The following is a 26,453-nucleotide window of genomic DNA, read 5'->3' on the forward strand; positions in this document are numbered from 1 at the left end:
AGCCCATCGATCCCTACACTCCCTTACCACCCTCACCCAAAAACCCATTCAAACAACTCATGTTCCATCACTTCTCTTACTGTACAAACCACTCGTCTCTTCTCATCCAAGCGTCTCGTCCCCTTATCCCCACCACTGACTGCATCTCTCCTTGGTTCCTACCCTCTCATGCCAAACCCAGAGACCTAACCACTTCATTTCCCCACCACATTGTCACTGTGCACACACACACACAGATTGAGTGCAGTCTTTATTTGAGCGCTCAGCCACTCCGTAGCCTCAGAGAGATCACAGCAAAAAGGGTGGGGAGCAGAATCAAAACAAAAAGTAGTTCAACACATTTAAGTTCATTCATTCCTATTCAGTCTCAACACAACCATTTAAAGTGCATTTCAGATTGAGATGTTCCTTTTTTGACAAGCTCACAGTGACAATTACACAGACAGATATTGGATAGACATAAATAATTAGTATTGTGTACAACAGTATGCTCTCAATCGTTAACGTATTGCACATTAAATAACAGTATAGCAAACATGGAATTAAAACAGAAGTGGCAGGAAGATAAACACAAATACATGAGGAAACACAACCGATCCTCTGAGCAGAGTCTCTCCATTTTAATTTCCTGTCATAGGTGAGGAAAATAAGTTATACAGTACAATGTACAGTCAATGTGATGCTAGCGAGGTGAAAGAAACAGAACAGTCGTCATACAGTACATCTGCCATATTGTTTAGTGTATTCAAAACAGACTCATGTTATGGCGTTTAAGTTCACAGCAGTGATATCAGACGACAACAAAGCAGAAGATTATGGACCTGAATCCAGTACTCACTGTCCATAAGATAAGTGGCCAGGACTTTCTAATTACCAAGTGACCTGACCAGAAGAATACATAACAAATAAAATAAAAACTGGGGTAGTGATAGCCCAATTTTTTCTTGGCAGGTCACAAGGTCGGGGACAAGTCTAGGCCCCCACATCTGTGAAATGGGGGGGGGCGACAATTGCGTTCCAAATAGCACCCTATTCCCTATATAGTGCACTACTTTAGACAAGGGCTCATAAGGCTCTGGTCAAATTGTGTGCACTATAAAAGGGAATGGGGTGCCATTTGAGATAATGAGGGACATTAAACAGATCGTAATGAGCAGCAAACACATGCCGCTGTTTACAATGTAATTTCATGAATTAAACTACTGTTTCAACATTTCCAGTTTAAAAAAAAAACGGAGGAAAAAAAGTAAAATGAGCTTAAAAACTGAGATTTGTTCTAAATTCGTGAAAAGCCGAGCAGCACAGCGGCAGATCTACTTAAGACTGCTCACAAGGACAAGGGGGCACACCAGAGTGCATTGAGACGGCAGCAAAGCAAATCTGAACACTTGAAATTCAAAACGTCAGAGCTGAGACAACACTGGAAGCATAGCTTGGCCTGCTTTTTGAATACAGAGGATGCTTCTGTAGTGAGACAGACAAACAGGTCTGCCCTTCCCAGTCAGAACAGGTTGTCTGTGTGAGTCTGGGACAGTGAATACTAAGTGAGGCTGGCATGCTAACATCGGATAGCCTGGAAGAGCATAATGCATCCCTGTGTTGAACCCTGTAGAGGGGCGGAGGAAGCCCCACTGGCAGCCAGATGCAGCAAGGAGTGGGAATCACCTGTGAACCCAAGGCAGACCTCCTTCCTCTTTCAGCAACACAGCCAGGCAGTGGGACCAAGCTCCAGAACCACACTCATCTTCATACCAAAATGTTATGTTCAGGACTACGGGAAAGGAAGTCACAAAAGCAGGCACTTCTGTAATACACAAGAACAGCAAGAGTGCTTTACGGTGAATACTGCTACGTGATGCTATCCCATGCAGTCATTTTGATGGCAAGTTATTTACTTGACATTTGTTTAATCTACATACCATAATATGGTAAGCCAAGCAAAGCTAGACAACCGAAAAAATAATAATGCATGACTAACAAGTCTCAACCCTTCTCAATAACTTTAAGTCACTCCTATTTCGGGGGTTTTGGGTGAGAATTTCTCAGAGACAAACATGTTAGGGCTTCTGTTAAGATCTCGTTAACATTAAAAACTAAATATTCCTTCCCCCTGAACATTCTAAATCCTTTAAGTCAAGGACTCTGACTGTCAAACAGGAATTGATTAAATTAATCTCTTCCTCATCCCGACAAACCTCAAATAGTTTGTTTGTTTGTTCATCATTGAAGAGATTAAATGTATAAAAAGTATTTGGTTCTTATCTGGGTGGGATTGGAAGCAGCCGTGCATTCCAAACAGCAGAGTTGTTTTGGGGTGACGTTTAACAGGTCCTGAGGCAGATTCAGATCAGGGTGATGTTGTACGCATGCGTTGTAGGGTTGCTGCAGAAAGCACTTCAAAGCGATTGACAAAAACGTACAAGGTGAGTGCTCGTGATGACCATTATGGGGCATGGCTTCCAATCATTTAGGAATGGGAAGACAAATACTTGGTGGCAGCAAAACAAGTGTTTCAGATATCAAGTACACTTACATCTGCCTTTACATATGCCCATAACGAGAAGGGTTCATGGAGGCAACCAGCTCATTGCCCATGACTAATGTACCACTGTGACTTATCTTCCATGACTAGGGCACAACTGTGTTGCATAGAAAAACATGTAAAGCTTTAGCTGGGGAAGAAGAAATGCCAAATTAAGTTACAGAAATAGGCATTTTTATTCTAGTCTTTGAGATCGTTTTGACTGGGTGACGTTCCGCTCATTCTACAACGTACACTCAGCCAACTGACTTGGGATCAAAAGATCAGTTATGACATCAAGGAAATAAGGACCTGATAGGTCAAGGGTACAAATGGTGCCCATTGGCTACTACTTAAAGCTCTCAAGGACTAAACATAGTAACAGACCAGGAAGTAGTTAGACATGATGGCTTTGAAGAAAAGCAAATGAGAGTCATTGTGTCCCTCTCCATCCTCCTTGACACTCTGCCCCACCGTGATGCACTCATTGTAAGTCTATCACCTTGAGGAAGGAGTGAGAGAAGTAGTAGTGAACAATAAAAAATAAAATAAAAATGGAGAGTTAAGTCTCAGCAGATGTCAAAGGAGCATGCCTGGCCCTGCTGTCGACAGGGACACACTGAGCGTGTGCGTAACCCACTCGACATCCTCACACACCTCCACTGTGCCACTCAGCCGCGTTACCATGCCAACTGGATCCGACTCAGAATCATTACGGAATCACGTGGAAGTTGCCGCCAGCCTCTGCATTACACCAGCAACATTGTTTCATGCTAGGAAATTATTTATCTTTCTTTCTGTCCCCTTCTATTCAGGGACCTGGGCCTGAAGCACGTCTGCTGTGTAGTTGGGCTGAGAGGCTGAGCTCTTCTCTGGTGCAGCCTCATTAAGGTAGCATGTGGGTGACCCTCTACCCACAGACCAAACTAGACCTGCTCATGATGGAAGCACAGGGGGAACAAAGGTGGCTCAGAGAGCACCAATTGCACAAGATGGCTCCTCTGATCTCTTTGTTGTCCCCGTGTCGCAATCAAACTGCACCACCACACAGACAAAGACAGATACAGACTATCGGTAGACAGAAGAGTACAGTGCAACATACAGCTACTTTTGAGAGTGCACTTAAAAACGTAAGGCATTCTCAGGGTACAAGGTGTTTCAAAACCAGAGAACACAGGGGGCTGCTGCGGGGAGAACGGCTCATAAGCCATGTGTTGTATTTGATGTATTTGATACCATTCCAATGATTCCGCTCCAGCCATTCCCCCCCCCCCAAATTATGGTGCCACCAACCTCCTGTGAGAGACAAAATACTGTCTGTGTAGCAAGGGGAACTTTAGAGCATCACTCAGCAAGTAGAATCCCCCCCCCCCCCCCAGTTTAGCCAGAGGGACAATATCTGAAGTAACAAACTATATTCTCTAGTCTATACAACCAAATGTTCCCCTTCAAGTCAAGAGATTCTCTGTTCCTGTAACCGTTCCACTGTGTTATATTGCCTTAATCCCTCTACCACAGTTACGCAGAGATTATATCAGGTAAATTAAAGTTCCCGTCTACAGAGAAATCAAAGTTCTACTAAGCCCAACCACTACATACAGGCAGTTGTTCAGTAAGTAAAGCTTGACATGAACTTTCTTAGCCACATGTCCTTCAGACAAGTAGAACTGTTTTTTTTACTTGTCCGAAAGCTCAAGTCACTTGTTTATCTATTTGTAAGGTTAAAATATTCAGTGTTCAACGAAAATCTTGACAGCATAGGAATTACTTGTCAATTAAGCTATTTAAAATATATATATTCTTAGACTTTGGCAGAATTACATGGCCAGCATTGAATAGGAGAGGATTTTAGCGCTTGCGAGACGGTTTTACAAACGGAGTATGCAGAATTGGTTTCATCCACTGTGCACACGTATCAACTGCGTGTCCGACATTTGCGGTTATACACGAGCGCGGGTGGAAGTATATTTTAGGCCATCGGACATTACATTAATACATGCCAATAGCTAAATAGTTAAGTAGTGAGAACAAGCCAATCTACACAATATGGCTGTTATATATCATTACTTTACCTGCTGCGCAAATGTAGCTCTCCTCTGACAAGGTGATGCAAACTTTTCCAGCATTTTCATTGTCGACCAAAAATGAGCTGGGCAAATAACTCACTAACTAGCAATGAATATCAACATGTGCACATGCGGCTTGCTTTGATCTCAAAAACGCATCTCGTGACTGCATGATTGAAAGATCGCTTGTGCCCGTCAATGCAGGCCTACAATAATTATACTCTAAAGCGCTCTGCAGAGATTAGGAGGACACTGACCCAATTCTGATCGGATTCGCCTAATTGTTTGTGATTTCTTTTTACTTGTCCAGTCGGACAACTTAAATCTACATTCTTCATAACCATTTTTTGGGGGGGAAAGCAGACAAGCATTAATGTCGAGCCCTGTAAAGTTCAACCCAACTGAGTATGTATAAGTAACAATAAATGCTATATTGGGGCCAGATAACACGGTGTTCCTAAGCATGTTCATTATCTTGGGAAAAGTTTTGGCCAGAAAGTAAAGTTGCAATTGTAGCTTGTTGGGGCTGGAGGGAATATAAAGTTAAGCATCCTGCCAGTTCCCACTTTGAAACAGAACTTCACAAAAACAACAATCTATTTATCTGCGTACAGATAGTGTTGAAGCAAGTTTTTTTTTGGGGGGGGGGGGGTAAACAATAAGGTGTTATGCTTTACTTCTTCGTCTGAGACGATATCAAATGTGTACATGGGCCCCCAAAAAATTCTGACCTTGAGTGATTCTTATTGGAAGAGGTTAGATAAAATATTATTTTGGGTTATTTTTTATATATAAGTCTGCATGTCATCCTTTCTCACAGGGTAGACATGGTAACCTTACTAAGGGGAGGTCGGAAGCCTCTAGAAGAAGTCTGATCTTTTGGGTCTGAGTGGGTAGAGGGTGGTGCTGAATGGCCTTACTAGAGGGCACTGTTTGAGAATTGAGAGAGAGCAATCAGTGGCCCTTTGGCTTGGGGAGTCGTAAGAGGGTGGGAGGGCCTAGACCTCTGGCCTTGAGACCACCACTCTCTGGTTCTCTGAGGCCTGGAGTCTGTCTGGGTGCTCTGGTCCGGGGGAAGGCGGGCAGGGCAGGACCCAGAAAGGAGGCAGAGGACTGGGGTGTGGAACTGTAGCAGGGTTGACCTCTGGAGGCAGGTGGGAGCAGACTCAGCCTGAACTGTGGAGCTATGTGGCCCGGCCTGAGACCACCCCTACCCTGGATTCCTCTCACCACCCTGGGGAATCCTGCCATGGACATCTGGGTGGTGGTGGTTGCGGTGGTGGGGCCTTCATGTGGCCTCTTAGGGATGGAGGCTTTCTTCAGAGAGCCGGGGGACTGCGAGAGACAAGGTGGAGGGATCCTTTTGGCTAAGTCCAGCCTGAGTCTTGATCCAGGGTGGGGAGGAGAACATGTCCGGCCCTCCGGACCCTCGGAGTCACTGATCTTCAGCTGGGTGCTGAGCAAGAGGCTAAGTTCTTCTGAGCCAGGGAAACAGCCAGCAGGAGGGGTGGAAGCAGGGCTAGGGCAAGCCAGGCCAGAGCGGGAGCTGTGCTGGGCCCTGCTGGCCAGACTGTCCCCCCAGCCACAGCCAGGGTTAGAGGCCAGCTCACTGGGGGCCTCGGTGTGGGCTGAGTTTGTTAATCTTTCCTGGGAGTGGGGTTGGTGCACCCTGTTGGGCCATGGCCTGGAAGGCTGTAGTATTTGAGGCTGGGGGAGGAGAGAAACATACGTTAAGCATCTAAAACGGTATATAAACAAAACTATAGCTAGAACCATTGTACGCCATCATAACAAAAATAATCAACTCTAAATCATTTCTGTTCTTTGGCTTTTGAAACAAATATTTTGTACAGTCTTTAATGCCTAAGCAATGTTTTTCCCAAAACAGCAGTGTCAGTCTCTTGACAGTTGCACAACAAGCCCACAATTCCCACGAGGCTGTACAGTGTGTACCGTAACGCCTCTCCCTTTTCTTACGAAGGTAGAGAAAGAAACAGACTGCGCCGCATTCAACACATGAAACGCCGTTGGAGATGGCGCTTTTGATTCCGGGGACTCTTTGGAGTCTGCAGCCAGGCTTGTCACAGTGCTGCTGCGTGCTCCAGTACAGTAGTCGCAGTCTCTCTGCACTTATTAGCCATGATGTACCAATGCAGAGGCTGGGTAGGAGAGGTCACCATCAAAAGAGCCCTCCTCCTGCCTGCAAACTCGCTCGCTCGCCTGACTACATGCTGCTTCCTCCGATGACAAATAAGGCAGACATAGGATGGCAGTAGCTCTCCCGGGCCGTGTCTGCCGCCATGCCAGCACATCCTTAATTAGTGAAAAGGTTAGCGTGCACGCCGGGGCATCAGGGGCCTACTTCAGCCCGCTCATGCTTTTTTGGGTGGGGAAGATGGCGGCTGCCCGGCCTCATACACACCTACCTGTCAGTCAAGCAGAGAGAGAGAATCAGTAGACAGGCTAGCTGACTCAAAGGGAATTATTCTGTCAGATGACACGTCTGTTTGGAGGGTGGGAGTTGGAGGCTGGCCAGGGCAAGAGGAAGTTGTGTATTTATCACAGCTGAAAACACAACAACAAATCCCCATGGAGAGGAAAGGTGAGGACTTACCTGCCATTTTTGGGGCGTTTATCGGCATGGCCAATTAATTAAGGCCGATTTCAAGTGTTCATATTCGTAATTTTTGAACACTAATTATGGCCGATTACATTGCAATCCACGAGGAGACTGCGTCGCAGGCTGATCACCTGTTACAGAAGTGCAGCAAGAAGCTTAGGTAAGTTGCTAGCTAGCATTAAACTTATAAAAAACTAAATCAATCTTAACATAATCACTAGTTAACTACACGTGGTTGATGATATTACTAGTTAACTAGCTTGTGCTGCGTTGCAAGCAATCACAGCCTACTTCACCAAAAGGGTGATGATTTAACAAAAGCACATTAGCTAAAAAAAAAAAAAAAACACCATTGTTGCACCAATGCCTTTCTTAAACTCAATACACAAGTATTAAAAAAAAACTGCAATACAGTGAGGGAAAAAAGTATTTGATCCCCTGGTGATTTTGTACCACTGTTGCCCACTGACAAAGAAATGATCCGTCTATAATTTTAAATGGTAGGTATTTGAACAGTGAGAGACAGAATAACAAAAGAATCCAGAAAAATGCATGTCAAAAATGTTATAAATTGATTTGCATTTTAATGAGGGAAATAATTATGACATAACATTGAAGGTTGTGCAACGTAACAGCAATATTTAGACTTAGGGCTGCCACCAGTTGGATAAAATATGGAACGGTTCACTGAAAGAAACATTTTGTTTCTAAATGATAGGTCATTAATATGGTCAAATCCAGAAACTAAGGCTCGTATTTCTGTGTGTTTATTATATAATAATTAAGTATATGATTTGATATTTGATAGAGCAGTCTGAGCGGTGGTAGGCAGCAGCAGGCTCATAAGCATTCATTCAAACTTGACTGCGTTTGCCAGCAGCTCTTCGCAATGCTTGAAGCACAGCTCTGTTTATGACTTCAAGCCTATCAACTCCTGAGATTTTGCATTATTTAAACCAAATTGAACAGGTTTCCTTATTTATTTAAAGTTAAAATAAGTTAATTCAGTATTGTTGTAATTGTCATTATTACGAATATTAAAAAATAATAATAATACAAAATTATGATTAATCGGTATCAGCTTTTTTTGGTCCGGTATCGGCGTTGAAAAATCATAAATCGGTCGAACTCGAATACGAAAAACCTGGTTCAGTCTGCCTTCCACCAGACACTGGGAGATGAATTCGCCTTTCAGCAGGACATTAACCTAGAACACAAGGCCAAATCTACACTGGAGTTGCTTACCAAGAAGGCAGTGAATGTTCCTGAGTGGCTGAGTTAGAGTTTTGACTTAAATCAGCTTGAAAATCTATGACAAGACTTGAAAGTGGTTTCACAGAGCTTGAAGAAAAAAAAGGGCAAATATTGTACAATCCAGGTGTGGGAAGCTCTTAGAGACTTACCCAGAAAGACTCACAGCTGTAATCACTGCCAAATGTGATTCTAACATGTATTGACTCAGGTGTGTGAATACTTATGTAAATTACACTGAACAAAATATAGAACGCAACATGCAAAGTGTTGGTTCCATGTTTGATGACCTGAAATAAAAGGTCCCAGAAATGTTCCATATGCACATTTGTCCTTTGTCAAGATAATCCATCCACCTGACAGGTGCGGCATTTTAAGAAGCTGATTAAACAGTGTGATCATTACACAGGTGCACCTTATGTTGGTTACAATAAAAGGCCACTAAAATGTGCAATATTGTCACAACAAAATTACACCGATGTCTCAATTCCTGAGGGAGCTTGCAATTGGCATGCTGACTGCAGGAATGTTCACCAGAGCAATTGCCAAATAATTTAATGTTAATTTCTCTACCATAAGCCGCCTCCAACTTCTTTTTTAGAGATTTTGGCAGTACGGACAATCGGCCAAACAACCGCAGAGCACGTGTATGGCGTCGTGTGGGCCAGCGGTTTGCTTATGTCAACATTGTGAAAAGAGTGCCACAAGCTACGGACAACGAACACATTTGCCTTTCATCTATGACAATTTGAATGCACAGAGATACCATGATGAGATCCTGAGGCCCATTGTCGTGATAATGCACGGCCCCATGTCACAATCTGTACACACTTCCTGGAAGTGTCCCATTTCTTCCACAGCCTGCATACTCACCAGACATGTCACCAATTGAGCATGTTTGGGATGTTCTGGATCGACGTGTACGACCGAGTGTTCCAGTTCACAACAATATCCAGAAACTTTGCGCAGCCATTGAAGAGTTGGACATTCCAGTCAACAGCCTGATCAACTCTATGCGAAGGAGATGTGTCACGCTGCAGGATGCGAAGGATATGTGTCACGCTGCAGGATGCGAAAGAGATGTGTCACGCTGCAGGATGCGAAGGATATGTCACGCTGCATGAGGGAAATAGTGGTCTGATCCACACGTCTAACTTTCTTTTTTTAAAGGTATCTGTGACCAACAGATGCATATCTGTATTTCCAGTCATGTGAAATCCATAGATTAGGGCCTAATAAATGTATTTCAATTGACTTTTTTCCGTATATCAACTAAGTGAGTAAAATCTTTGAAATTGTTGCATTTATATTTTTGTTAAGTGTAAATATCTGTATTTAATTTTCAATAAATGTGCAAACATTTCTAAACATTTTCTTATGGGCTTTTGTGTGTAGATGGGTGAAAGAAACAAAAATTCAGTCAATTTTGAATTCCTGCTATAACAACAAAATGTGGAAAAAAGTCAAGGGGTATGAATACTTTCTGAAGGCACTGTAAATGCAGTTATTCTTTTTGATCTGTTGCACAGTGATCTGTGTACATACATATTCACATGTATAGCTTTGAGCTTCGACATCTCAGCAGATCAGACGCCTCAAAGTTTAGCCTCACCAGTCCTCAACTTATTACCACGATTCATTGACTATGGAGATGAATTCAGTAGTCCACACTGCCATCCGCTGGCCGCCGCTTTGTACTACACCACCTTGCCCATTTTATATTTAAATAATTTAGCACAGTTTTATCCAGAGTGATTTACAGGAGAAATTGAGATTAAGTGCCTTGCTCAAGGGCACAGAGATTCGCAACGGGATTTGAACCGGCGACATTTCTGTTACTGGCTCAACACTCTTAAAATGTGAAGGCTAACTGCCACTGGACCTAGCCCATCCTCTGGCACTGTGCTTAGAATCATTTACACACCACACTCCCCCTTATGTTATGTATTGGGCCGATCTCTGGCTTTAATGTCAATGCTGCTTTGATGGTCCTGGGGCTATTTCAACAGGAAAAACATTTTCCCCTAGAGTCCAGATAGTCAGGGACAGCAGGGACAGGTTCAGTCAGCAGGGTTCGGGACCTGAGAGTAGAGGGGCCCCTGGCCCCTTTAGTAGTCTGCAGACTGACTGAAAGGGGGGAGGGATCTGGCCCCTGGAACGAGGCTTCATAAATAATGGATGACAACTCAAGGGGATTAGGTTGTGGCAACGACAGGTGACAAAGCTTTCTTGAGCCCATCGCAGCAATGGAGAGAAGGGGAGCCTGGTTTATAAAGCCCAGCAGGTGTTTCAAGGAGGGAATCACCTTGCCTTCCCCTCAAAGCCAGAGAGGGACACAAGTGCATGCGTGGGTGGGTGGGGGGATGGATAGTACCGCTCTACTGCCAAACCAGAGCTTTCCACTCATCCACTCCCACCGTCTCGCTCTCTGCATTCATCACCTCTCCACCCGATCACTGAGGTTGCAAATACTGCTCAGCTCCGCTAATTTTATTTTAATTCTTGCACGTCTGAATTGACTCCAAACACATTCGAATAATGACAATGGATACCCACAAGCAATTTCCAACGAGCACACAGGACTTCAATACTAATTAAAATTATAATAAAAAGGAGAGGGGGAAAATACACTTTCAGACCATAATGGAGTCTGACGGATGACGAGACATGGGGGAAAGAATATACATTTGTGGATCGGTTCCATCTATCAACTTCCCATGCATTCACCACAAAAATAACATATGGAACCATGCAAATAATTTTATTGCCAATGAAGGCCATAGAGATATGTTCAATTAATTTTTTTATGCGGATAAGTTCTTGCCTGGTTTAGATCGTATCTGGTCGCAAATATATCAGTTTGTCTCTGTGGATGGTTTGTCCTCTGACAAGTTTCGGTGTTCCTCAAGGTTGCATTTTAGGACCACTATTGTTTTCAATATTATGCTAGCTTTTGATGAGGTCATTTGGAAACACAATGTCAACTTTCACTGCTGTGCAGATGACACACAACTGTACATTTCGATGAAACATGGCGTTTCAGACATGGATGGCGGCACATTTTATTATTATATTCGGACAAAAGAGATCTGACAATCTCTTTGGTTGTAGTCTTTTTTTTTTTTTAATACACCCTGAAGGATCTCAGTGTTAACTCTGCACCCTGATCTCACTTTTGACAAACACATCACAAATATTTCAAGAGTAGCTTTTTCCCCCATCTTTATAACATTGCAAAAAAAACAACTAAAAATGACGCAGAAAAGCTCACCCATGATTTTCTCACTTCACGATTAGACAACTGCAATGCTCTACTTTCCGGCTACCCGGATAAAGCACTAAATAAATTTCAGTTAGTGCTAAATACGGATGCTAGAATATTGATTAGAACTGCCCAAAAGGTATCCTATTACTCCAGTGCTAGCCTTGGCATCCTGTTAAGGCTAGGGCTGATTAAGGTTTTACTCAGTCTCAACCTTGAAGTTTTTACTGAAGACTCATCTCTTCAGTAGGTCCTATGATTGAGTGTATTCTAGCCCAGGGGTGCGAAGGTGAACGGCAAGGCACTGGAGTGATGAACCACCCTTGCCGTCTTTGCCTGCCCTGCTCCCCTCTCTCCACTTGGATTCTCTGCCTCTGACACTACTACGGGGGCTGAGTCACTGGCTTGCTGGTGCTCTCCCATGCCTTCCCTAGGCAGGATACATCAAGTCTTGCCAGGCTTTATTCGCTACACTCCACTTAAGTGGGTTGAGTCACTGATGTTATCTTCCTATACGGTCTTGCACCCCCATCGGGCTCGTGTGGTGGGGGAGATCTTAATGGGCTATACTCCGCCTTTTCTCAGGGTAGTAAGTTAGTGGTCTGTTGATATCCCTCTAGTGGTGTGGGGGCTGTGCTTTGGAAAAATGGGTGGGGTTATATCCTGCCTGGTTGGCCCTGTCTGGTGTATTTCGCCTGTCTTATCTGGTGTCCTGTGTGATTTTAAGTATGCTCCCTCTCTTCCCTTCCAGTGAACTTGAGCCCTAGGACAATGCCTCAGGACTACCTGGCCTCAAGGCACCTGGCTGTCCCCATCCCCAGTCCATCTGGTCGTGTTGCTGATCCAGTTTCTGCTGTTCTGCCTGCGGCTATGGAACCCTGACCTTTCACCGGACCTGCTGTTGAGAGAGTCACACACACACACACACACACACACACACACACACACACACACACACACACACACACACACACACACACACACACACACACACACACACACACACACACACACACACACACACACACACACACACACACACCACCTGCTGTCTCGACCGCTGAATGATCGGCTTTGAAAAGCCAACTGACATTTACTCCTGAGGTGCTGACCTGTTGCACCCTCGATAACCACGGATTATTATTTGACCCTGCTGGTCATCTATAAGCGGTTGAACATCTTGAAGAATGATCTAGCCTTAATGGCCATGTTCTGTTATAATCTCTAGGTTTCTTCCTGGGTTCCTGCCTTTCTAGGGAGTTTTTCCTAGCCACCGTGCTTCTACATCTGCATTGTTTGCTCTTTGGTGTTTTAGGCTGGGTTTCTGTGTAAGCACTTTGTGACATCTGCTGATGTAAAAAGGGCTTTATAAATACATTTGACTGATTGAGTCAAATCAGTTGCTGTAGGTAGTCTGCTTTTCTGGCAAAAAAAAGATTAACTAATCTGACTGAATTATAAATTGCTCTGGAAAGAAGCAGCTGCTAAATAACTACAAAGTAAATATAGAAAGGTGGTCGATGCAAAACCAGACCTGTCGGGGGAGAGGTGGAGTGGCTCGGGGAGAAAAGAGGGAGAAAGGGAGAGAGCGCGTGAGAGAGAGAGCATAGGAGGAGGGTGAAGAATGTAGGAAGGAAGATGTGAATTGTTGTCAGAGTGCAGGCGATGCAGGGTGACCTGATAGAAACACAATGGGAAAGAAGCAGCCTGTCAAACAGGTGAACTGTAAGGTCAAACTGCACCAGAGAGGGACAACAACACCAGACAAAGGATAGATACAGGCATCATCAGACCAGAACCAGGCATTCCTCATCATGCAGATGGGATAGATGGAGGGAACAGAGAAAAGGAAAGAGGGATGGTTTGGGAGAAATATGAAAGGGTACTGTACCACGCTGTATCGCTGATGTAATGCACAAGCTGTTCCACTCCTTGCCAAGGTCAGTGTGGGAGAGGCAGAGGGAGAGAAACAACAAGGAAGAAGGGAGAGAAATAGGAGGAGAGTGATTTAGGTTAGGTTGATGGAGGAGTCCAGAATGGACGGAGGGTCATCAGTCCATTCTTCATTAATTGATGGATCACACATGGGTATGTTTTACTACACAAAGAGACTGAGGCATGTTTGGTACATGTGTACCATACACACACACAAGCATGTTCATTAAGAAATAGACGTGTTCTGTGCCGTTCAATGACACACTAATCTCTCGTGGACAGAGGCAGGTATTGTAGCATCTTTCAACAGAGTGTGGCATACAAAGACTAACAAGGAACTTTGTCACTGATCATTTCAAAATCACAATTTCGGCAGGGGTGTTTGTATCTTTCAAAGTTCGGATGGGTGAGTTGACATTTGGCCCATGCTTTGGCTGAGAGTTTACTTTAAGGGGGGGTGGAGACTTCGTTAGTCTCGTTTCTCATACATCTCCACCCCCAAAACCTAATCAAGCATCTGACTCAATTACTCCAAATTTTAGTTCTGTGTTTCCGAGACTAATGACACACTGACAGTCTTCAATTACTCACAGCGCAAACACCTGGAACACTCACACTACCATGCATAGAACACACACAGTCACCGGCAGTTATCCTCTTCAGTTACTCCCTCTAGTTCCCAGTTGCTCCTAAAAAGAGCTATGGCATCACTCAACCAATGGAGGGTGAAGAAAATTCATTAAAAAATGAGTTCAATTACAGAGGGAACTATTCACTCATTAGCAGATGTGCGTGGAATGTCGCTCGACTGAAATGTGTGGGATCAAAGAGGCACCGCTCTGTCGAGCGTGACGGAGAGAACTGCTGATTCGGGGCAGGGATGAAGAGAGGGATGAGGGGATGGAGGGGATGGAGGGAAACAAAGGCTGGGGAAGTTTTGGGCCTGAGGTGAGGGATACGGCCCCATAGTCCTTGGCGACAGGCGTCTAACCAAGTCCCACAGATGGAGATCAAAGGGCAAAAAGGAATGAATTAACGGAGAGTTTTTCCATCTCTCGCTCTCCATTTTGTCGTCATTTTCTCTCTTCTACGGAATCTGTCCATCTTTTTGGTCTTAACCCATTTCTCAGCATATTGTAGGCGTCACTGTGCTTTGATTGCATTTAAAAAGAGACTAGTGAGGAGACTGGAGCACTTAAGACTTTTCAGAGAGTTCTTACAATGAAAACGCCATGGCTACACAATAACAGTGGGTGCTCGAGAGATTACTACCAAGGCAGATTGTGGGTCTCAAGTCTGCTCTACAGGTCAAGTATCGGACTGGAAGAGCCTTTCGACATGTCAGCCAGTTTGAAAACTAGAAAAGTGGGTTGCGATGCCGACATGTAGCGAGCAACAGAGAAAACAAATCCATGACCAATTGAGGCAGCAAAACGAGAGCTAACTGGAGAGGATAGAAAATGATAACTAGAAGGGAGAAAGAGAATTTGCACTTGCTTGATTGTCTGGGTGTAGCCAGTCAGCATTATGCTCTAAGACTCTAGGGACTGAAGCAGGGAGGCAGGGTAATGGCATGGGGACACAGATGCAAGGCTCTATAGGGTATGGGTGGCGAGGGGTAGGGATGAGGTGGGGGGCACTGTTAGGGACTCACTCTGTCTGCTGTGGTGGGGCATGCATGCCCGCAGGGTCCCCTGGTGAGAGCGCTGCCAGGGAGAGAGGAAAGGAGCAGGCAGAACACCCTGTGAGAAGACAAACACCAGAGGAAATAACACACACCAGAGAACAGAGAGATAGACAGAGAGGATCGAACCCAGCCATCCCTCCGTGGAGTCGGTAAGTGAGTGATTGGTCTCCAGTCACACACAGGGATGGCATCTTAAGAGGAACAGAGGTGTCCTGGCATCTAAGGATCATGGATTGGTGTGTGTGTGTGTGTGTGTGCGCGCACGCGTGCAAGTGTGTCAGTAAAGACCTACAGTGTCTTCAGAAAGGTATTTATACCCTTTGGCTTATTCCATTGTTGTCTTACAGCCTGAATTCAAAATGGATTAATAATTAAATGTACAAATACCCTATAACATGACAAAGTAAAAAATATATATTGAAAATGAAATATACACTGAACAAAAATAAAACGCAACATGCAACGAGATTTTACTGCGTTAAGTTCATATAAGATAATCAGTAAATTGAAATGAATTCATTAGGCCCTAATCTATGGATTTGACAATTTGACATGACTGGGAATACAGATTGCATCTGTTGGTAACACATACCTTTAAAAACAATATATTTAAAAAAAGTAGGGGTGTGGATCAGAAAACCAGTCAGTATGACCACCATTTGCCCCATGCAGCACAACAAATCTCCTTCGCGTAGAGTTGATCAGGCTGTTGATTGTGGCCTGTGGAGTTTTGTCCCACTCCTCTTCAATGTCTGTGTGAAGTTGCTGGATATTGGAGGAAACTGGAACACGCCGCCGTACACGTTGATTCAGAGCATTCCAAACATGCTCAGGTCAAGCCCCTGGTGAGGACGACGAGCACGCAGATGAACTTTCACTGAAGTTTTCTGACAGTTTGTGCAGAAATTATTTGGTTGTGCAAACTCTGTTTCATCAGCTGTCCGAGTGGCTGGTCTCAGACGATCCCGCAGGTGAAGAAGCCGGATGTGGAGGTCCTGGGCTGGCGTGGTTACACATGGTCTGCGGTTGTGAGGCTGGTAGGACATACTGCCAAATTCTCTAAAACGACATTGGAGTGGTTTATGGTAGAGAAATTAACATTCAATTTTTTTGGCAACAGCTCTGGTGGATATTCCTGCAGTCAGCATGCCAACTGCACGCTCCCTCAAAACTTGAGACATCTGTGGCTTTGTGTTGTGTGGCAAAACTACACATTTTAGAGTGGCCTTTTGTCCCAAGCACAAGGTGCACCTGTGTAATGATAATGCTGTTTAATCAGCCACACCTGTCAAGTGGATGGATTATCTTGGCATCAGAGAAATGCTCACAAACAGGGATGTAACTAAATGTTTTCACAACATTATTGAGAAATACGCTTTTTGTGATTATGGAACATTTCTGGGATCTTTTATTTCAGCTCATGAAACAAACACGTTACGTTTATATTTTATTTCAGTATAGAAATCTAATTTGCATAAGTATTCACACCCCTGAGTCGATACTTTGTATAAGCCCCTTTGGCGGCGATTACAGCTTTGAGTCGTCTTGGGTATGTCTGTATCAGCTTTGCACATCTGAATTGGGGATATTCTCCTTTCTTCCTTGCAGATTTTCTCAAGCTCTATTAAGGTAGATGGGGAACAGCGGTGAATAGCAGTCTTTCCACAGATTTTTAAAAATGGAATTCAAGTCTGGGCTTTGGCTGGGTCACTCAAGGTCTTTCACATTCTTGTTCTGAAGCCATTCCAGCATTGCTTTTGACTGAATGCTAGGGGTCATTGTCCTGTTGGAACGCAAATCTTTGCCCCAGTTTAAGGTCATTTGCACTCAGGCACATTCTCAATGATTTGCCTTCATTTGGCTCCATTCATTGTTCCCTCTATCCTTACCAGTCTCACAGTCCCTGCTGCTGAAAAGCATCCCCTATAGCATGCTGCTACCACCACCATGCTTCACGGTAGGGATGGTGTTACACAGGGGATGAGCTGTGCATTATTTTCTCAAAACATAGCGCTTTGCATTCAGAATCTTTTGCCTTTATGCTCTCAGAGTCTTTCACACGCCTTTTTTTTTCTTCACATGCCTCAAACTCCAAGCATGCTGTCATGTGCCTTTTTCTCTGGAGTGGCATCCATCTGGCATTTCCTATAAAGCCCAGATTTGTAAAGTGCTGTAGAGACGGTTGTCCTTCTGGCAGGTTAGCCCATCTCAGCATAGGAACTCTGTAGTTCTGTTAGAGTGATCATTGGGTTCTTGGTCACCTCCCGGACCAAGGTCCTTCTTGCCCGGTAGCTCCAGTTCCTTGGACTTCATGGTCTAGTTTTTGCTCTGTCAACTGTGGGAACTTCTATTGACAGGTGTTTCTTTCTAAATCATGTTCAAACAACTGAATGTGCCACAGGTGGACTACCATCAAGTTGTATTGACAAGGGTGATCAAAGGTAATTAGATGCACCTGAGCTCAATTTGGAGCATATTAGCAGAGGTGTGTGAATACTTCGGTAAATGAGATTTCTGTATTTCACTCTGTCATTACGGAGTATTGTGTGTAGATGGGTGGGAAAATATACATGTAATCCATTTTGAATTTAGGCTGTAACAACAACATGTGGAATAAGTCAAGGGGTATGAATAATTCCTGAAGGCACTGTAGCTTAGAGCACCATACTCTCAAACACAGGACACTCAGACATGAGGACCAGGGAGACTGGGGGGGGGGGGGGGGGGGGGGGATTAGTTGAGATGGACATTTCTCCAGCGCCTCAAACTGAGAAAATATGCTGGGATGGGGTGCAGCCACCAGCCTATTCCCCCATTGCTACACCCACACTAATGTGACGCCACTCGTCTCTCAGTCCATCCCCAGACAGGGTGCCTGCGATGTCTCCCTGTACAATACAATCACACTCACCCTCCACCGGTTCAGACGCACCTGCCAGGGAGTGATTTGACATGGGGGAGGAAGATGAGAAATGTAGACTAGAGTCACCTCTAAACTCATAGCTACCTGACATGACAGTGATAGGTACTGTTATTGAAGCTGCAAGAGGCTCAGTGAGAGGGGATTGGTTGGGTGTTGAGTTTACCTTTGCTTTGGGGGGGGTAGGGAAGCGTTATTTGTGAACTGACACTACAGATCAATTGTGCTCATTATGGTTGATGCCAGTTTCTCTGCAGTCTGGATAGACAGCATCATTTCTCGAGCTCATTACAATGTCGCCTCTCTCAACCCTCCCCCTCTTTTGTCACTCTTTCTCTTTAACACACCATCAGTATTTCTCCAAGACACGGTTTCCTGTTCCATTTATCAGTATCGATTAGTAGGACTGTGACTAATCCGCTAGGGATCGGCTTTTCTTAGGGAGAAAAAACCTTATTGCTCTAAAAACCGTTACCATGGTAAACCGGTGTAGCTGTGACAATGAGGAACATTTTCCCTTGCGTTTCTGAATACATACAGCCTGATAGGCAGTATACCGACTTGACTTTGTGACATCACACACACCGCAAAGACAATCTTGTCATTTCCATTGGTCCATCAAGCCTGTCACGCGGGGATGCGGGAGAGACAGTTTCACAGAGGGAACCAAAGACACATTTTAGAATGTGGCTGAAATGGATAGCCACCGTTTTACGGGCTCCTGGCCAATTCCGTTATATTGTGTGTTTATTTGCGCTGATCTGAACTTTTCTGTACATAATGTTTATGCCATTGTTTCCTGTAATGAAAAGAGCTTCTGGATTTCGGAACAGCGATCACTAACCTCGATTTGAATGAAGATTGCTACAGAACAGACTGAATTCTTTGGGGCATGGAAACATTGCTCAATTGGTATCAAGGGACCTAAAGTGTGCCAGGAAAACATTACCCACACCATTACACCACCACCAGCAGCATATACCGTTGCCACCAGGCAGAATGGGGCCATGAACTAATGCTGCTTTTCTTTGTCGCGCCATTCCCCGTAAACCCTAGACACTGTTGTGTGAAAAGCCCAGGAGGCCGGCCATTTCTGAGAGACTGGAACCGGTGCGCCTGGCACAGGATGATCATACCACACACTCAATCGCTTAAGTTTTCCCATTCTAACGTTCAATCGAACAGTAACTGAATACCTTAATGCCTGTCCAATCAAAAACGACGCGCCAAGTGGACGGCGATTTTAATGCAGGAAAACTGAAATATGTCTTACCAAATTTCTTCAAGCATGTAACCTGTGCAGCTAGAGGCAGAACAACTCTAGATCACCTATACTCCACACACACAGAGATGCATACAAAGCTCTCCCTCAATCTCAATTTGGCAAATCTGACCATAACTCTATCCTCTGGATTCCTGCTTACAAGCAAAAACTCAAACAGGAAGTACCCAATACGGAAGTGGTGGTAGGCCTGACCACCGACGACAATCAGAGATCTGGCAGTGGGGTGCCAGGACAACAACCTCTCCCTCAACATTAGCAAGACAAAATGGAGCTGATCGTGGACTACAGGAAACGGAGGGCCGAGCACACCCCCATTCACATTGACAGGGCGGTTTGAGAGCTTCAAGTTCCTCGGTGTCCACACACAACAACACAGTCGTCAAGCGGGAACAACACCTCTTCCCCTTAAGTGGACTGAAAAGATTTGGCATGGGCCCTCAGATCCTCCAAAAAGTTCTACAGCTGCAACATTGAGAGCATCTTGACTGGCTGCATCACCACTTGGTATGGCAACTGCTTGGCATCCGACCGCAAGGCGCTACAGAGGGTAGTGCATCACTGGGGCCGAGCTCCCTGTCAGCCAGGACCTCTATACCAGGCAGTGTCAGCGGATGACCCTAAAAAAGTCTGGAACCAACAGGACCATGAACAGCTTCTACCCCCTAGCCATAATTCTGCTAAATAGTCCTATTTGGTAAACTATCTTCATTGACTCTTCACGTACACTGCTGCTAGTCTGCATTTATAATTATTTGTATTATTACGTGTTATTACAATTTTCTCTCTCTGCATTGTTGGGAAGGGCCCGCATTTCCCTGTTAGTCCACACAGGTTGTCTACAAAGCATGTGACAAATACAATTAGATGGATTTGAGCTAGAAATACTATGATTGGAGTTCAGCACTAAGAGAGAGCATGGTGTGAGGAATCCCGTGCCTTTGAGACAGAGATACTCTCAAGCCACTGTCATTATGCCTCTGTCAGCTTGCTTGATTGATTGTTTGTTTGTGTGCTGACGCTCAGACGCTACACTTTCCTTATCTCGAGACAGCGGGGAGAATATTGTCACCGTTTCCCTCATAACTGAAAAATGAAATGTCAGGGCTATCACGTTTCCCCTTCAAACAAAACTGCAGCGGTTAGATACAAAGGAGAAACAATTAAAGACGACGGGAAAGGCTTTCATTTCGGTGGCACCTGACTTATCTGTTTGCTGATGGGCACTTGTGTGTCTGAACATCTGAACGCTGGCGAATTCAAATTAGAGTGGCGTAAGGTATGTGCCTTGGTGAACGCCACCACAGCCTCGCCCGTCCACTTATCTCCTCTTGCACCCCGGAAACGCATGTTTCCTGCCCTAGTCCCAGCACCAAAGCCCACCCCCCGTCCCCTCCATCACCCCACTCCCTGCACACAACCAGGTACAACTTGTCCATTACCTTCTTCAGGTGAAGTACAAACCCAAGCTGTAAATCTGAACCGAACCAATTTTCCTACAGTTTCCCATCCACACCTTATTCCAAAACCGCAAAGCAGGCGGGTGAATGAATCCAAATCATGGCGGGATACAAAAGTGACCAGAAGTGCGCCGCCACCAGGTGTGGGTGTCTATGATTGAGCACCATGCCTCCCTGCCGCCCACCTCATGGCGCCTCTCACCGGTATATGCTGATATGCTGGTGTCCTTTGGCAAGGTGTAAAAATGAGACCCCTGTGCTGCGTTACTGGAGCGCATATTTCAAGCGGAGCCTTCTTTTTAAATCTAAATCCGCTGCCTAACCCAACAAGCCTGTCCATCACGGGGCGGCTAGCGGCGTGCAAAATCGATTTCCATGTTATTGCCGGTGCCCTTGGTTTATTTGGGCCAGGCAAACTAAAGGGCAGCTAACCCCCTGGATATGCATTATTGTTTGTCATTAGTGATAGTCCTGTGATTTATGCTGCCCAGGCTGCCCAGGGAGGGCTGAGGCCCTGTTTCATCAGAGAACACAGAAAGATAGCAGTAGTGTACCAGACAGGCAGGCCACTACGCAGCCAAACACACTGGCAGCCTGCTTAGGAGACAGGAGCAAGGGGGGGGCCCATGGGCCCAGTCATCCCTCTAAACTGGCATTGTTCAGCCCACGCAACATCCTGCTCCAACAGGCCCCCAGGCTGCCTTACTGTTGGAACATGCTGTCTGTCCAAGTGGCAGACTCTTGGCTGCTTGGCTTGACCAGAGCGCTGGCTGTCAGAGTAAAAAGACGACACCTACCTAGCTAAGTCACTATTAGGGGTCCTCCAGCAGCTACAGTATAAAGTTATACAGTGCCTTCGGGAAACTATTCAGACCCCTTGACTTTTTCCATATTTTGTTACATTACAGCCTTATTCTAAAATGTATTAAATAAAAATAAATCCTCAGCAAGCTACACACAATACCGCATAACGACAACGTAAAAACAGGTTTGGGGATTTTTATTCAGACCCTTTGCTATGAGACTCAAAATTGAGCTCAGCTGCATCCTGTTTCCATTGCTCATCCTTGAGATGTTTCTACGACTTGATTGGAATCTACTTGAGGTAAATTCAATTGATTGGACATGATTTGGAAAGGCGCACATCTGTCTATATAAGGTCTCAGAGTTGACAGTGCATGTCAGAGCAAAAATCAAGCCATGAGGTCAAAGGAATTGTCCGTAGAGCTCCAAGACAGGATTATGTTGAGGCACAGATCTGAGAAAGGGTACAAAAAAAATTCTGCAGCATTGTAGGTCAAAGAACACAGTGGCCTCCATCATTCTTAAAAGGAAGAACCACCAAACTCTTACCAGAGCTGGCCGCCCTGCCAAACTGAGCATTCGGAGAAGGGCCTTGGTCAAGAAGCCGATGGTCAATCTGACAGAGCTCCAGAGTTCCTCTGTGGAGATGGGAGAACCTTCCAGAAGGACATCCATTTCTGCAGCACCCCACCAATCAGGCCTTTATGGTAGAGTGGCCAGACAGAAGCCACTCTTCAGTGAAAGGCACATGACAGCCCGCTTGGAGTTTGTCAAAAGGCACCAAAAGACTCTCAGACCAAGAGAAACAAGTCTGATGAAACCAAAATTTAACTATTTGGCCTCAATGCCAAGCGTCACGTCTGGAGGAAACCTGGTTATCATCCCTACGGTGAAGCATGGTGGTGGCAGCATCATGCTGTGGAGATGTTTTTCAGTGGCAGGGCCTGGGAGTCTAGTCAGGATCAAGGCAATGATGAACGAAGCCAAATAAAGGCAAATCTTTGATGAAAACCTGCTGCAGAGAGCTCAGGACCTCAGACTGGGGCAAAGATTCACCTTCCAACAGGGCAACAACCCTAAGCACACAGCCAAGACAACACATGAGTGGCTGCGGGACAAGTGTCTGAATGTCCTTGAGTGGCCCCAGCCAGAGCCCGGACTTATACCCGATCGAACATCTTTAGAGAGACCTGAAAATAGCTGCGCAGCAATGCTCCCCATCCAACCTGAGAGCTTGAGGCGCTCTGCTGAGCGAAATGGGAATAACATCAAATACAGGTGTGCCAAGCTTTTAGCGTCATCTACAATCTCTACAAAAGGTACGTCAACAAAGTACTGAGTAAAGGGTCTGAATAATAATGTAAATGTGATATTTCAGTTTAAGAAAATGTTTCTAAAAAACAGTTTTTGCTTCGTCATTGTGTGTAGATTGAGGGGAAACAACTATGTAATACATTTTTAAATAAAGTTGTAACAAAATGTGGGAAAAGTCAATAGGTCTGAATACTGCCGAAGGTACCGTATATGTTATAGAGCTTTAAAACGGCTATAAATGTTTCACAGCTCCTACAGAGCTATGACTCGGAATAAAGAACACTTGCACTGTGAGAATCCAACAAAAAAACTGTCAAAAGTCAAGTGCCCAACAGTAAATATGACCAGGACATGACAGTGGGATGGACACTCGCTCTCTCTCTCTCTGAGACATACAGGAAGCAGCACTCACAGCATGGCCCCTCCATGGTGGAGTCTGTGTGGCCTTGTCATGGTAGGTCACCGTCACTCTTTCCACATCTCTTCCAGGTGGACTGTACTGCTGGCAGTGGCATCTCGTGGCCTTGACAGGAACAGCCTAATCAAGAGAGAGACACACACACACACACGTCATTCAGTTGAAACTTCACATAGACACTAACACACTGTCATTCAGTTCAATCATGTTGTTTGTTAGTTCTGAATGGAGTTTCAGGGGTCGCCTATTCAAGAGAGTCATTCAGTTGAAGCTACACACAGATACCAATACAATATCATTCAGGTCAATCATGTAGGCCTGTTGGTTCTTTGCAAACTGAATTGAGTTGCCAAGAAAAGTTGCCGGTGCAGTGTGTGTTTTGAGTTGATTGCATGTGTGTAAATAAACATTTTTAATTACAACTACTCAGTTTAAGATTCCTAAAATCGTAATTATCTGTCGGAGTACTTCTTTAATGACCAGGGTGTTGGGGACAAGATGACAAACAAACACCCAAATCAGGGCTAGAATAAAATATGAGCGATCATATAGAATATCCTAAAAACTAAATGTGAGAGGACAGAACATTTCATAACATTTATAGTAGAAGTGTAACAAGGCCATAAACTGCAATGAGTGTCTGCTTCATTGTGTACGCTCATACTATGCCGGTCTCTAGCCCTCTGTTTAGGCCAGGGACACTCAGGAGCAATGAGCAGTATGAACACTTCTGCAATGGCCACTGGCCCCCCACTCGAAACAAGCCTGCAACAACAGCCCTTTTATTACCCAAAGAAAACACCCCATAGCCCAGAAGACAAATGAAACCCTGCAATGTTCTCCATCTCACAACCTCAGAGGAGAGGAGAGCAAGGGTGGCCTTTGGCTGTGGCCCGAGTATGACACACACACACACACACACACACACACACACAAAAGCAGATGCAGACTAACACACAGACGGCACACACAGAGGACAGTTGAGACGCCGAAGCCACAGCCACTCTAAATCATCATGTACCGGTACGGTAGCAGTGTTCTCTTAGGGCTCCCTCATCTTCCATTACCTATTCTAGGACCAGACAGACTAGCTTTGTTTGTACTCTTTCAAGCATTCTTCAAAACCCCAAGGCTCTTTTTAAAACACACACACACACACACACACAACCTTTCATCCCCATACGTCACTCTCATCGTTCTGATTACATGCATACAATTACCTGCGCAAACAATTATAGGCCTCGAGGGCTTATAGACTCCAGGAAATGCAAGCAGAGACTGACGGACGCTCCACTCTTAAAGCTAGTGGGAGGACTGAAAGCACCATACAACATGGCCATCTTAAAACAGCCATATGCTTTCACAAAAGCAAACCCTTTCACAAACAGTAAAGAGAGTATGCACATCAGAGACACTACGGCACGGGTATCAAACTCAGTCCGTGGAGGGCCAAGGGGGTGCCAGTTTTCACTTGCACTTGATTGATCAATTAAGGGCATTGATCAGTTAGGAACTCCTCTCACCTGGTCGTGGAGGTCTTAAAATCGGACACAAATAATAAAAAGAGGACAAAAGGCCCTCCATGGAATGAGTTTGACGCCGCTGCCCTACAGTATGAGGTGCAAGTGTTTGAATGCTCCCACAATGAATAGCAACGTTTCAATCACTGTGGCGCTTAGCGTCGAGGGTGGAAACACTCCCAGAAATGATTGAACTATTAAAACAGTGTACGTGTTATTGTAAAGGAGAGGACTACAAGCCCTACCAAATCAGGGTCTGTCCAGGCTCCAACTCCCCGTTGTGTCTGCATACTACCAACAGGAGGATGAGTCCCTGAAATAAAACATTGCTCTATTTTGATCGATACGCTAGTTCAACTTCAAATGTGATATTAGCAGGAGAGAGAGTAAGAGAGCGAGAGAGAGGTGTGTTCCTGTGGTGAAGAAATAATAATGAATCCCCCTGTTGCCTCCACAGCTCCTCTGGACCTGGAATCATGCATCCGGGCTGATTCCAGTCATAAAGCATATCAGCTATGGCATGCTGAAATACACCAACAGGATTCCAACATGATTCCGTGAAATAAAAACAGTGCTCTGTTGTTTGAGAAGCTGGTTCAACATCAAAAAGGTGAAATTAGCAGGAAAGAGAGAGCTGTGTAATGAAATATCCACTGCTGCCTCAACAGCTCTTCTGGGCCTGAATCATGCATCCAGGCTGATTCTAGTAATAAAGAATATTAGCCTTAAATCATGTATCAATAAATGGTCTATGGAACTTTGTTGCTAGGAATGCATGGCTTTTAAAATCAGGACAGAAGAAATTATAACTTACTTTTTAGACATTCGGAAAGTATTCAGACCACTCGATATTTTCCACATTTTGTTACATTACAACCTTACAACACCCCCCCCCCCCCCCCCTTAATCTACACACAGTACCCTATAATGACAAAGCAAAAACTGTTGTTATTTTTGCAAATTTATTAAAATTAAAAAACGGAAACATAAGTATTCAGACCCTTTATTCAGTACTTTGTTGAAGCACCTTTGGCAGCGATTACAGCTTTGAGTCTTCTTGGGTATGACGCTAGAAACTTGGCATACCTGTATTTGAGGAGTTTCTCCCATTCTTCTCTGCAGATCCTCTCAAGCTCTGTCAGGTTGGATGGGGAGCGTCGCTGCTCAGCCATTTTCAGGCCTCTCCAGAGTTGTTGGATCGGGTTCAAGTTCGGGCTCTGGCTGGACCACTCAAGGACATTGGGACTTGTCCCGACGCCACTCCTGTGTTGTCTTGGCTGTGTGCTTAGGGTCGTTGTCCTGTTGGAAAGTGAACCTTCACCCCATTCTGAGGTCCTGAGTGCTCAGGAGCAGGTTTTCACCAAGGATCTCTGATCTTTGCGCTGTTCATCTT

At 44.9% G+C, this 26,453-nt stretch overlaps 1 protein-coding gene across 8 annotated transcripts in view; it reads right to left on the reverse strand.

Moving 5' to 3' along the window:
• Positions 1 to 237: 237 nt before the first annotated feature.
• The window catches only part of LOC139376548 (serine-rich coiled-coil domain-containing protein 2-like), a 99,973-nt gene continuing 73,757 nt past the window's right edge, over positions 238 to 26,453 (reverse strand). For 2 of the 8 annotated variants that reach the window (XM_071119267.1, XM_071119268.1), the window contains exons 9-10: positions 23,535 to 23,660; positions 5,306 to 6,294 (exon numbers count right to left, since the gene is read on the reverse strand). In XM_071119267.1, coding sequence (XP_070975368.1) covers positions 5,542 to 6,294; positions 23,535 to 23,660 — 879 coding nt within the window. In that variant the 3' untranslated portion in view covers positions 5,306 to 5,541. Of the gene's footprint in view, positions 6,295 to 13,611; positions 13,652 to 15,309; positions 15,398 to 23,534; positions 23,661 to 26,453 lie in introns of all 8 variants that reach the window. The other 6 variants (XM_071119274.1, XM_071119270.1, XM_071119273.1 and 3 more) reach the window with 6 other exon arrangements.

The sequence above is a fragment of the Oncorhynchus clarkii genome, chromosome 20, assembly GCF_045791955.1.
Source record: "Oncorhynchus clarkii lewisi isolate Uvic-CL-2024 chromosome 20, UVic_Ocla_1.0, whole genome shotgun sequence".
Lineage (NCBI taxonomy): Eukaryota > Metazoa > Chordata > Actinopteri > Salmoniformes > Salmonidae > Oncorhynchus > Oncorhynchus clarkii.